Genomic DNA, 13,690 nt, shown 5'->3' with positions numbered 1-13,690 from the left:
TAGAGGTAAATAAATGAGCGCTCCATAGGATGCTGCATCTGCTGAAGTTGTGTGAGGTTGGTTTATTACATCCGTTTAAATGAGATATGCGCATATTTGCAGATGGTATATGATATTAGTTTTATTGATATTTGCCTTTTTATCATTAGACAAGACAGTTAAACACAGAGAACTGTTGAGGAGAGAGAGGGAGAATGAAACAGGCGAGCACTTTAACATTATGAGCTCAAACGTGTCTGCCGCGGCTCTGATATGCGGACCGTATAAATGACACTGTGTTGCACACTGGTCTATTATTGTATTAACACGATGGCATGTAACAACAAAACGAACCATGACTGGTTGTTTACATATCTCAGTCGCTTCACATGCAAGCAGGCGATTCTCAGCGCCCTCAAGAAACAAATCATGCCGATAATTAAAAATTCTGAATATCGGGCAATTTATCGGCCTCTGCGATATATCGGTCGACCACTAATTGTGAGTGATGGATATAATTGTGCTTTTAACTGTGCTGGGTTTCCCAGTGCAAACTTATTAACCTTTGGGTTACCTAATTTCTCTGATTGACTAAATACAGTGCAGTAGTTGACATACTGGAACTGTGGCACACCAGTGAATGACATACTGTAGGCTCAAGTCCAGCCAGCGGCAAGCGATCTCCGTCCTCTTGACTCCTTTCAATAATTTACTGTCCCCTCTTCATTGTACTTCTCTTATAAAAAGGCATAAGCCCTAAAAAAGATGGAGGTTTGCCTAAAGGGTTGCCTTTCTATTAGTTATAGACCCATACTGTCCAGTCCAGGGTCGGAAATTAAGAGGAGCTCGTTGCAAAAATGCCACGAGAATCTTAAAATGTATTTATTTATAATATCTGATATAGTTCTTAATACTCTGTTCTAAGCCTAGTTAGACACATTATATATATATATATATATATATATATATTATTTGATGTTGATTTGATTTTATGGGTAGGAGGAAATTCTAATTATTCAGATTGAGAATTTATGTAAATTAACTGATTAAACAGAAGTATCTGAATAAAATGACACAATATAATATTTATAAGTGGGGGTGGTGGGAAAGCTCTCATAAATTAAAAAATGCCCCTGAAAATAAAGCAATTTTTGCCAGAAAAAGCAAAAATGACACTTTCTGACACTTGTCCAGGCATTAATCAGCCCATGTTTGTCCATTTTGAGATTATCATCATCGGACAGTAAATTTGTTTGCTTGGTATGGGTGGGGGAATAAATTATTCTGTAACAAATTGTGATTCGTGAGACAGACGATTTTAAAATCATCTCCCTGATGAAAATCTTTTTATTTAATAAAAAAAATTACACTTTTAGCTTAATGCTAATACAATGTTTGATAGATAATATAGAAAGCTATATATCTGCAGAGTTTCACTCAAGCTGATTTTCTCTCTAAGATCTTTTTGTCTCTTTAATTCTTTGTTTATACGTTTAATGCACTGCTGCCTACAGTCATTAAAGTGCCGCTTGTTCACTGTCAGACGTCTAATCCTCTGCTGTGGGTAATGTTACTGTTACGATCCATAATCCAAGGGTTTATTTGTGAGGTGTTGTGGAGAGCATTTGTCAGGAGTCATTCTGTAGACTCTGTCTGACACTGCTTTAATAAATACTAAATAGTTTTAATAGCTGTTAAAAGGCTCATCAAACTGTTGGATGCCATGAACTACATGGTGCACCCCCACAGTATTTATAATCTAACAGCTGTGCACTTGTTAATGTGAAGTGATGTTCGCCCAGTGCTTCAAGCGCTCCGGTTACATTAAAGCGTGTCATTCTGCATCCAGAATGCACATAAGCGCATTGAAGCGTGTCATTCCGCATCTGGAATGCGCATAACAGAATTGCAATATTTTAAAAATCGCAATATATGTCAAATCGGCAAGTAAGTATCATTGTAATATCGAATTGGGTGGTCTTTGGCAATTCCCAGCCCTACTTCTTGGCTGATTATCAGAAGTGGCTAGTTCTTGTGCTAGTTTTAAAATCTAAGAACCGCTTTGTCAATAGATAATAATATTTTTTTTTCTACATTTTGATGAAATATGTGTGAAATAAGCATCCATTTCATTCCAGCAATTTTGTGCACATCTTTTTTATAAATTATCTTATAGGCTATACATGTCTGCTTTACATCATTTGCCATACTACACTGCCTGGCCAAAACAAAAGTCGCATACTCTTAATATTTCATTGGACAGCATTTATTTCCATCCAGAGTTGCATTCATTTTTTGCCGAGATCTTGTATTGACGATGGGAGAGTCGAACCACTCTGTAATGCCTTCTCCAGCACATCCCAAAGACTTAAAATGGGGTTAAGGTTTGGGGCCTGGGTAGCTCAGCGAGTAAAGACGCTGAATACCACCCCTGGAGTTCGCGAGTTCGAATCCCAGGGCATGCTGAGTGACTCCAGCCAGGTCTCCTAAGCAACCAAATTGGCCCGGTTGCTAGGGAGGGTAGAGTCACATGGGGTAACCTCCTCGTGGTTGCTATAATGTGGTTCAATCTCTTCATGCGCTTCCCTTCTTACCCTGATGCGCCCAGCGATTTGGAATAGGGTAAATCTGGACCCATCATACTACGTGACCTTTTTCCATTGCTCCACAGTCCAATTTTTATGCTCCCTAGCAAATCAAAGTCGTTTTTTCCTATTAGCCTCACTAACAAGTGGCTTTCTTGTGGCCACACAGCTGTTTAGTCCAATCGTGTAAGTTCTCGTTGCACTGCACGTGTGGAAATGCTCTTACTTTCACTATTAAACATAGCCATGAGTTCTACTGTCGATTTTTTTACAATGTGACTGAATGAATGATGTGACTGAATGAATTGAATGATCACCATCATTCAAGATTATTTTCAAACCACAATTCTTCCGTGAATCTGACAGTTCACCACTGTCCTTCCAGATTTTAATAATGTGTTGGATAGTTCTTAACCCAATTCCAGTGATTTCAGCAATCTCCTTAGTTGTATTCTTTGCTTGATGCAGGCCAATAATTTTCCCCTTCTGAAATACAGTAACATCTTTTCCACAACCACGGGATATGTCTTCCGACATGGTTGTTTAAGAAATGAGAAGCTACACAATGCATCAGTTAGGGTTAAAATAATTGTTGCCAGCTGAAACATATTAATCACTGCAATAATTATCCAATCATAGGCTCTTAAATATCTGCTTATTTAATTCCAAATGGCAGTGTATATCAAATAAATAGTTTCCCTGCTCTCTAGATATCGCTATCAGCCATTGAAAATCCTAAGTTGGTCAATCACTGTTTTCTATAGTTCCTACCCCTGTATGACTTTACCATAAGATGAATTAGCTCTTCAGTCACTGTCACTGAGCGTGTTTACATGCAAGTTCTTACACTGATTATCCTTAATAAAATGAAAATATTTGTGGCCATGTAAACGCGATATTCAAAATTCCTTTATTGGTGTAAGGTCATAAATGGCGTAAGAATAAACCAATCGACAAGGGTAGATTTTTGTCCATTACGGCGATTTCCCAGGGCATGTAAACACCTTACCCGGTGTTCTCACTGGCTCATCCAATGTGCACACGTGTTTAGTGCATGCTTCTTCACGTTTTGACGTCAAAAGCAGAGAATAACATGATTATTTCAAATGTCATGTAAATGTGGATTTCTTGCTTTGTTAGATTTTTTTAAATAAACTGATTTTAGAGAGTAATCAGCGTTTTTGTGTGCATGCTCACTGTTTACACATCCTTTGGCCTGTGTGATTGTTAGGGAATGAGAGAGGTAGAGAGGTTCAACCCCATGTTGGTTATTTAATGCCTCGATAGAATTACAGTAAGGTCAAGAAATAGTCACTGTTTGATAAGTAAAACAGTTTAATGTTTTTGCTGATTGATTTGCTAGCCTGCTGGGACTAATGTGGTTCGATTTCATATGGTCACTTAAAGAATTAAGTGGTGACTAAAGGCAACCACAGTCAATTGAATTACATTCCCATGTATCCTATCGCAACTCAGTACTGGAATGTAAAGTAACCTTTAATTTGTTTAGAAGGCAGCTGTGTGCTTGCAAAATTTGGGTTTAAAAGTCATGTTTTGGAGGAGTTAGATCCTGTAGTTGAGAAGGAAAAAAAAAAAAAACAGAATGACAGTCTCTCAGCAGCACCTTCTCTCTCTCTCTCTCTTTTTCCACTTCCCACCAGTACTACATTCAGCATCACATTATTGTAACAGCCCCTCAACTGTGAACCCCACGGTTCCCTTTCTCTGCCTTTCACCCCTAACAACCATGCCCCCCCCCCTCCCCCCTTGTGTGACCCAAATGCTATAAGCTGTAACTGGATCCAGCCTCAGAGCCTTGGCCATGACGTCACCTAGTGCTGCCTTTAGAGGCCCAGGCCCCACTCTTTTTCCGAGATCAGGTTTCCATGGCTTTGTGTCTGTGCTGTCAGCTCTTAAATGTTGAGGTTACTCTAGAACATTGAGTGCTTTTATTTCAGCTGATCCAAGGCCAGTTTTACAATGAGAGCACCTCCCTCCTCTCACTCCCAGTCAGAGAGGAACAGTTTCTTCTTTTTCACTCTCTTTATTAAGAATTTTACAACTTTGTTATATAAAAGTGTTCTCAATAAGCTACAACCTCTGCATTTTGCAGTAGAAGTGCTGGACAGTCTTAAATTGGCTGTTCCATTTTTAGCTGTCTGCCACATCATTCCCTAGCTAGAGCACTCATTTGGCAAGCAGACCCCTTTTCATAACAATATTCAGTTGCTTATTCAGAATAGCTTTAAGTCTGAAATAACTTCACTCCAACTGTACAGTGAACATCAACACCCAAGAAGTCTATTTCTACAGTATTTAAAGAGTATTTATATCTGTGATCTGAGGTCAAATATTGTAGGTTGTTTAGACTTTATTAACATCAGAAACAAATCACACAATGTTGTTTCTTCCCATCAGGCAAAGGGAAGACTGCTAAAACATTTGAGTGACAGTGTTTATTTTTATCCTTGTATCATTACCCATGATAGGCCAAATACCCATATACACTGCATGCACAATTATTAGGCAAGTGAGTATTCTGATCTTATCATTATTTCCATGCAAATTTTCCAACTCCAAACCATATAAACTTGAATGCTTATTGGATTCAATCATTTTCAGGTGATATATATTTGTGTATATAGGGAGGGTGTGGTGAAAGTGACTAACACCTTATATCAAGGTGTGCATAATTATTAGGCAGCTTCATTACCTCAGGTAAAATGAGGCAAAAAAGAGAATTAACTGGCACTGAAAAGTCAAATATTTTAAAATGCCTTTCAGACTGATGCAACACTCTTGAAATAGCTAAGCTATTGATGCGTGACCACCGGACAATTAAACATTTTGTTGCGAATAGTCAACTGGGGCGCAAAAAACACATGGAGAAGAAAAGGAGCAAATTAACTGCAAAAGACTTGAGAAGAATTAAATGTGAAGCTACCAGGAACCCATTATCCTCCAGTGCTACCATATTCCAGAACTGCAACCTACCTGGAGTGTCCAGAAGTACAAGGTGTCAAGTGCTCAGAGACATGGCCAAGGTCAAAAAGGCTGAAACACAACCACCACTGAATAAGATTCCCAAGTTGAAGCATCAAGATTGGGCAAAGAAATACCTGAAGACAGATTTTTCAAAGGTTTTATGGACAGATGAAATGAGAGTGACTATTGATGGACCAGATGGATGGGCCCGTGACTAGATCAGTAATGGACACGGCACCATTTCGAGTAAGGCACCAGCAAGGTGGATGAGGGGTACTGGTATGTGCTGCTATCATTAAGGATGAGGTAGTTGGACCTTTTTGAGTTGAAGATGGACTGAAACTCAACTCCCAAACCTACTGCCAGTTTCTGGAAAACACTTTCTTAAAGCAGTAGTACAGGAAGCAGTCCTCAGCATTCAAGAAGGCAGGACAGTGCTCCATCACATGCATCCAAGTACTCCACTGCTTGGCTAGCCAGCAAGGGCCTCAAAGATGCCCAAATAATGACTTGGCCCCCTTCCTCACCTGACTTAAATCTTACCGAGAACTTGTGGGCCCTTCTCAAATGTGAGATTTACAGTGAGGGAAGACAATACACCTCTTTGAACAGCATTTGGGAGGCTGTGGTTGCTGCATCAAGGAAAGATGATCGTGAACAGATCAAGAAACTGACAGACTCCATGGATGGAAGGCTCATGGCAGTTATTGAAAAGAAGGGTGGCTATATAGGTCACTAAATATTTTTGAAAGGCCAAAAATTTTATTTAATTGTCATTTTGTGTTACTTATTTGTTGCCAATTGTGAATAAACAGTTGGGAGTTGGGATAATTTCTTTTTGTAATTTAGTTGCCTAATAATTGTGCACATTTATATATTCCCTTGAGAAAGACAAAACTCACTTTTCCTTTGTTAAACATTCAGGTTTGAGGTTCAATAACATTTTGGATTGATTGAGAGCATTGTGTTTGTTCAACAATAAAATTAATCCTGAGGAATACAATTTGCCTAATAATTGTGCACGCAGTGTATAGGCCTCCCATTTTTCAAGTTTTGTGTTGTGAACTACATTGTCTCCTCTAATTGAGTTTGTTGTTTATTTCTAAGGACTGATGGGCCTTTACTGTTGGCCAAAACACAAGTTGCTTGTCAGTGTCAACACATGACGAGCACAAGTCACTGCCCTGGGTTTGCTAGTAGAAACATTACTATAGTTGCTCCATAGAATGGAAGGAAGTCTTTTTTTTTCTCTGCCAGAAACCCGTTTGCTGTTCAGTTCACCGATATTGAACTTCCCTGAAACTAGATTGATGTTTTCGAAAGCTGACATCCTAGTCTCATGGAATGAACATCACTATAACAAAATTTATGCAAACTGAGTATCACGTGCCGTGCTCTGTTTATCAGTATTTCCCTGGTGAAATAAACACTTGAGGTGTTACAACAACTGTGCATTTTATTCACTTTCACAAAAATCACAATTAAAGTGGCTGATTATTACTTTATGAACACTTATTATTTTTTTTAAATGTGCTTTTTATGTTGCATTTGATTTTAGAACACTATCGGTTAGGTTTAGGTGTTGGTTTGGCGTAAGGATAGGCTATCTGTTTTGTTCACCTCTCATTTGCTTTTTGGACGCTATTAGTTAGGTTTAGGTTAAAGTTTTAGGTTAGGGAGGTACGTTATACTCATTAAAACCGGCATCTAATATTCGCCTTTAAAACCTCATCTGATTACGACATAATTTCACTTGCTTTTGCCGCCCCCCGCTGGACATTTTTCTGGGAAACTGCAGCAAAACGTATACCGAAGCACATAATTTCGTTTAGCAAAAATCTTGCCATGGTCACGTAATGTTCATAAGATCAGGCTGTCAAGTTGTGTGAATGTTACCTTGTTACTTGATGTGAATGCCTCTAATATCACTTGCCATTTATACACCAAGCTTTGCATTCATGTGATTTCTTCCTGAAAGTGTAATTTTTGCTTTGCCACTATACTAATGTTCACTTTCTGGAGATTATCTTTGAATTCATAAGCCCCTTTTACAATTTCCATCGTGCTTCTTTCAAAGTTGAAGTGTGAAATTTCTGCACCATCAAAGGGAATTGCAAAAATAAACATTGTTTTCAAACAGATAGCCCCGCCCAAAACTCATGCCATTGGTTGAGTCAGTGATGCAGTGTTGAGTTGGACTAGTCGCTTAAACAGCCATTTTTAAAAAATAGTGCTACAGTGACCTAGTTTTCGAGGAAATCGACTAAACTGCATACTTGTAATTGTATTAAGAAAGCACTTTAACATCTGTGTCCATGCCGACTGCCAAATATGCCAGTGCAAAATATTACTGAGTGCACCTTTAAAAGCATACACAAATATGTTAATATGTTTCCTTTCAGGTTGTTGGAGACGGACAGCAAGTCTTTACGGTCTGTGAATGGCTCTCGGAGGAATAGTGGCTCCTCGCTGGTGTCCAGTTCATCAGCTTCCTCCAACTTGTCACAATTAGAGGAGGATGCGTGGATTCTGTGGGGACGTATCGTCAATGAGTGGGAAGATGTGTGGAAGAAGAAGGAAAAACAACTGAAGGTAAACAGATAGATCGTAGATACAGCAAGCTCTGTGTGCAAATTAGATTTATGCCATTTATTGTTGAACATATGGAGCTCCAACTATCATTTACTTATTTAATCCGAACATTACACAATGAATCAACTTTTTATTGATCATTATGGGGACATTTAGAGCAGAGCAGCAGCAACATCAAACATGAGGCACAAGTACACAGCTTTACAGATTTAGTGCCATTACACAGTAGTGCAACACATTACAAAGAGAGGTGTAAGATCCATACAATATATGGATGCATTTACTGGTAAGGCAACTGGGACATGTATTAATTAATTAAACTTTTTATAAACATTGAGTTAGCAAAGATAAAAAAAAATTATAAAATGAAAGACTTGTTCTTTACAGTTTCAGCATTGTTTATAGAACAAAATCAGCAACTCTTAAATGTACATTTTGTGATTTCCAGTTAGCATACAGCACTGTGTTAAAATCAGCAGATGAAATGCCATTCTTTTTAACTGAGGTCATCAAATCAAATTCCTAATGGAATCCCATTATCAGCCTTGACTTTAGCCATTTCTATAGCATGTCTCCTCTCACATGGAGAACCAGGCTTTCTCAGATATTCTCCATTTCCTCTGAATCATTATTCTGCAATGTGTTTTGCATATTTCACTCTCAAATTAATAACATGGCCAAGGAAATGATGGAAAAAGAGAAAATAATATAAACCTCTGCTGTATCATCACATTACCAGCACCTACTTAGGTAAATTTCAGCTGTCCTCACAACATAGTCACTTTCCCACAGAACATACTGAGTTCAGTAAGACAAAGAAGGGAGCAAAATGTGCGTGTATGGAGTGTGTGCTTACTGTATGGCCCCTTAAGAGCCATTGGATGTCTTGTTCTAGCCAAGCAGCAACAGAAGGCTTTTGTCAAGTCTGGTGTTTGAACAAAGGCCTGTCTCTAGAACCCCACTCGAGTGCTTTTGAAGAATCTCAGAGCTGAAAGTGTGTAGGTGGACTCTCATCTCAGCCACACACTGGAATGAGCAGCTGTGGATATCAGCAGCCTGAGTCAGTCTTCTGCTGAGCAGGAAACGGCTTCATCATCTCAAACATAATTCGCTTAAACATTAAGCTGTGCTGTAGAAGACTCTGCAATGTTATATTTAGGAGCATGAAAATTGTTACACATTCTGAGTTCTTGGGGGGAAAAATAGAATGCTGGCAAACTTGGAACTTTCATTCATTTTAAGGTATAATCCTTCAAGTGAAACTATTTTGTTTCAGCCCTACTAGCTGTGGAAATTTGAGTATTTGCTCATGAAGTTCAAGTGAGTCCTAACCAGATGTGATGCGATAAAGTGACAAGCGATCAAATTCTCTTCCAGAGTTTTTGTCATAACCAGCCATGACTGCCTTATGTGACAGAACATTCAGTAAGTTGCTTGGTTTCTATTACTGCTGCCTCAGGATTGTGCAGTGCCCACAGTGAGATCTCACTGGTCCAAAATCCCACCCCACAAATCTGTGTGTATTAAGCATCAAATATGTTCTGATTGTATTGCTTCGCAGAGCGTGTTTGCTTGCAGTGTGGACGGTCAAATAACCTTTACGGTGTTGCACCTGGTTTGGACAATGTGTCAATGCTGATAAAATCAATGTTCTGTTTTCTTTTTAGGAATTGGTTAGGAAGGGTATTCCACATCACTTTCGGGCAATAGTGTGGCAGCTGTTGTGCGACGCCCAGAATCTGTCCATAAAGGAACAGTACTCTGAGCTGCTGAAAATGACCTCGCCCTGTGAAAAACTCATCCGCAGAGACATTGCCCGGACCTATCCCGAACATGAGTTCTTTAAGGAGAAGGACAGTCTGGGCCAGGAGGTGCTCTTTAATGTTATGAAGGTCTGTCTTTCCATGTTGAACATTTCGAGTAATGATGTTAAATGAACAATGTTATTGTAAAGAAGAGATGACAGTATGACAGTAATTGCCCTTAAACACTGCACACATCCTGGCACAACAGATGTTGGATACTCTTCTCCACATTTGTTTTAGGTCATTGCACGTTCATTAGTAGTTTTGCCTTAGTCTTATTTGTAGCTCATCCATTTTGTCAAACCTGGAAAACGTGATTGCCTAAAAGTTTAAATAAAGATTGCACACTTGAAATATTTTTCTATATACCATATTTTGAACACAAATGTAACGTTGTACTCATGAATCTGTTTTTTAGGATATATATATATATATATATATATATATATATATATATATATATATATATATATATATACACAGTATATATTAGGTGCATGTATCCACGCCGAACCAAACGGATACAGGGCTTTCGGTACACGGAGTCACACGAATGATTACATACAGTATCTTAGCATGCGTGAAACCAATATTAAAACAACATATAATGAACAACACAAACCATGTGGAACTAAAATGAAAAAAGATTGCGGAGCAACACGGGACTGCACGGAACCAAAACTTAACAGAACAGAGTGAACCACGGTACACTAGAAACTGCGGATCAGATAAATGCATGTGAAGTTTATACTAGCTAACTATTTTTCCCAACTGTTATGGAACTAAACAAAATATAAATATGTCAGACTTAAATAAGACAGAGATTGAAGACCCAATGCCGTCTCTAAAATCTGTTGTTTGGGAGCATTATGGTTTCGCAGTAAACTACAGTAATACTGGGCAACGAGTAGTGAACAGGATGAAGGCTGTGTATCGGCTCTGTTTCACCGAAGTCAGGTATGTCGCAAGAAGCACATCTAACATGATGACTCATTTGCAGCGACTTCATCCACATGTTTCTCTTGAGCTTACGGGAGCAAAGCATAAACAGCCTGTGCGAGTTAATCTCTTGCTGCAAGCGCAGACAGGTTTAAAGCGATAAGTAACGCCATAGGAGTATTTATTGCTGCAGATATGTGACCAAAACTCAGTTTCAGCAATTCTGTAGTGTCCGCTCTATATATACAAGCACGCACTGTAATTGTCCAGCAGGGGACATTGTCAATGCTAACAAATCCGCCCTCTCCTCTGATAATGTGGATTTTTTGGTATTACTGAAAAAAAACTTGAAAATTGAGTGATAAGAACAAGTGGTGAGCTAAAAGGCAAAAGACACAGAAATCTGCACTGCTAATGACTTAATTTTGTTACAATTATTATACAGTAATTGTACATTTTTAATTTTTTTTTATTTTTACTTTTATTATTATTATATTATTACTATTATTTTTTTAATCCCCTTTTTCTCCCCAATTTGGAATGCCCATTCCCACTACTTAGTAGGTCCTCGTGGTGGCGAGGTTACTCACCTCAATCCGGGTGGTGGAGGACAAGTCTCAGTTGCCTCCGCTTCTGAGACCGTCAGTCCGTGCATCTTATCACGTGGCTCGCTGTGCATGACACCGCAGAGACTCCCAACATGTGGAGGCTCACGCAATTCTCCGCGATCCACGCACAACTTACTATGCGCCCCATTGAGAGCGAGAACCACTAATCGCGACCACGAGGAGGTTACCCCATGTGACTCTACCTTCCCTAGCAACCGGGCCAATTTGTTTGCTTAGGAGACCTGGCCGGAGCCACTCAGCACACCCTGGATTCGAACTCGCGACTCCAGGGGTGGTAGTCAGCATCAATACTCGCTGAGCTACCCAGGCCCCATATAAGAGGCTCTTAAGTTTTGTATGTAATTTCGTTGAAGAAATAGTGCAGTCATAGAGGCGGACTGGCCATCGGGAGAACTGGGACTTTTCCCGGTAGGCCGGCAGCAAAATGGGGCAGCGATATGCCAAAGTAGGCCACGATATGATGAAGGGAGCCGCGAAACGGTGCCGTGATATGTCGAAGGCAGCCATAATAGGGGACAGCGAAACTTTGACACAACACCGCCCACCCCGACGCAAAGGGGAGGGGTCTTGTATCAGCCTGAAGGGGTTTATGTAATTTGAGAAGAAAGAAATCGCTGAACAGCTGAAATCAACCTCCGGTTTGCGTCCGAGTTCTGTTGGTGTTTACTTTGTAAAAATTACCATCTGACTCCTCAATATTCAGCCTATTACAAGACTACGTGCCAAATAAATAAATAAATGCTCATGAAACATTGATTTGAGTTTAAATTATTTTATTAGCTTACTTGTAGAGATCGTACAGTGAGCCGAGAAGCAGGAGAGGCGGCTCACAGAACCCAGATGAGTGGTCTGTTACGTCTTAATCCCCGGATGTGCGGTTGTTACAGAGCAATATCTGACCGCTGGATGGTGCCACTGACCAATCAGAATCGAGTATTCCAGAGAGCAGTGTAATATATACTGTATATATACATTATACATACGTGTATATATACGTATGCAATGAATTTGTTATTTAGGCTATATTTTCTACTCAACATCATGGAGATCAGTATCAACAATATTCCAGTATTGTCTTTGGGCTGTTTTTAAGGGCTTTGAGTCATAGTAAACACTAATATCTTCAGTTCTCTTTTTTTGGTAAAATATTTTCTGATCTCACTGGTTCTCTCTTGTGTTCACAGGCTTACTCTCTGGTTGATAGAGAGGTGGGCTATTGTCAGGGAAGTGCTTTCATTGTCGGCCTTCTTCTTATGCAGGTATTAACACTGTCAAAAAGGGTTTTACTTGTTAAACACCTTTTTATAAATTGTATGATTTTGTTTTCTTTAATGCAGTAATGGAGCAATGTTATTAAGTGTTATTAGTTTGAAAACATGACATTTTGTGAATCTGAGTTTTTATTTAAATTTTTCTTTTTATCTCAGAACGTAATGTAAAATATTTATAAATCAGTTAGCAGTGGATTCCCATTCTGTGATGTGATGTATAAATGTCTTCTCGTAGATGCCAGAAGAGGAGGCTTTCTGTGTGTTCGTGAAACTGATGCAGGACTACCGGTTGAGAGAACTCTTTAAACCCAGTATGGCTGAGTTGGGCCTCTGCATGTATCAGTTTGAATGTATGATTCAGGTCTGTGATCCACTAAACTCTCACATTTAGCTAGTCCATCATAAATGTGTTTAGAAACAATATACTATCAGTGCTTGGCTTTAAATCATTGTCTGTTGAATAAAATTGTAATATATTATGAATTACACACAATGCTGGAGTTCATGATCTATTTTGGTTTCTCTTTTAACTTTAGGAGCAACTCCCAGAGCTCCATGTGCACTTCCAGGTCCAGAGTTTCCACACCTCCATGTATGCTTCCTCCTGGTTCCTCACCATCTTCCTCACCTCTTTTCCCCTTCCTGTTGCCACTAGGATATTTGACATATTCATGTGTGAGGTAAGGAGTCTTCATCACCATCTCTCTCTCTCTCTCTCTGTCGCTCTCGCTCTCTTTCATAATCTCTACATTTTATTTTAGCACATTGTAATAATGCGTTTTTTATGTGACTGAGCTAATTGAAGACATGGTATGCCTGTGTATTTTAGTGTATTGTACGCCCTCTGTTGGCTGTACAATGATAGTGCATTTTTTCTTTGCTTCAGTTCTCACCAGTAGGTGTCA

At 39.2% G+C, this 13,690-nt stretch overlaps 1 protein-coding gene across 5 annotated transcripts in view; it reads left to right on the top strand.

The window, feature by feature from the left end:
• Positions 1–13,690, top strand: part of LOC127449642 (ecotropic viral integration site 5 protein homolog) — a 90,124-nt gene that overhangs the window by 45,147 nt on the left and 31,287 nt on the right. For all 5 annotated transcript variants that reach the window (XM_051713174.1, XM_051713177.1, XM_051713175.1 and 2 more), the window contains 5 exons: positions 7,952–8,141; positions 9,809–10,033; positions 12,699–12,773; positions 13,021–13,146; positions 13,322–13,465. In XM_051713174.1, coding sequence (XP_051569134.1) covers positions 7,952–8,141; positions 9,809–10,033; positions 12,699–12,773; positions 13,021–13,146; positions 13,322–13,465 — 760 coding nt within the window. The remainder of the gene's footprint in view (positions 1–7,951; positions 8,142–9,808; positions 10,034–12,698; positions 12,774–13,020; positions 13,147–13,321; positions 13,466–13,690) is intronic.

This window comes from Myxocyprinus asiaticus, chromosome 12 (assembly GCF_019703515.2).
Source record: "Myxocyprinus asiaticus isolate MX2 ecotype Aquarium Trade chromosome 12, UBuf_Myxa_2, whole genome shotgun sequence".
NCBI lineage: Eukaryota > Metazoa > Chordata > Actinopteri > Cypriniformes > Catostomidae > Myxocyprinus > Myxocyprinus asiaticus.
Note: the sequence above shows the minus strand (reverse complement) of the source record. Positions and strands in the feature narration are given on the sequence as shown.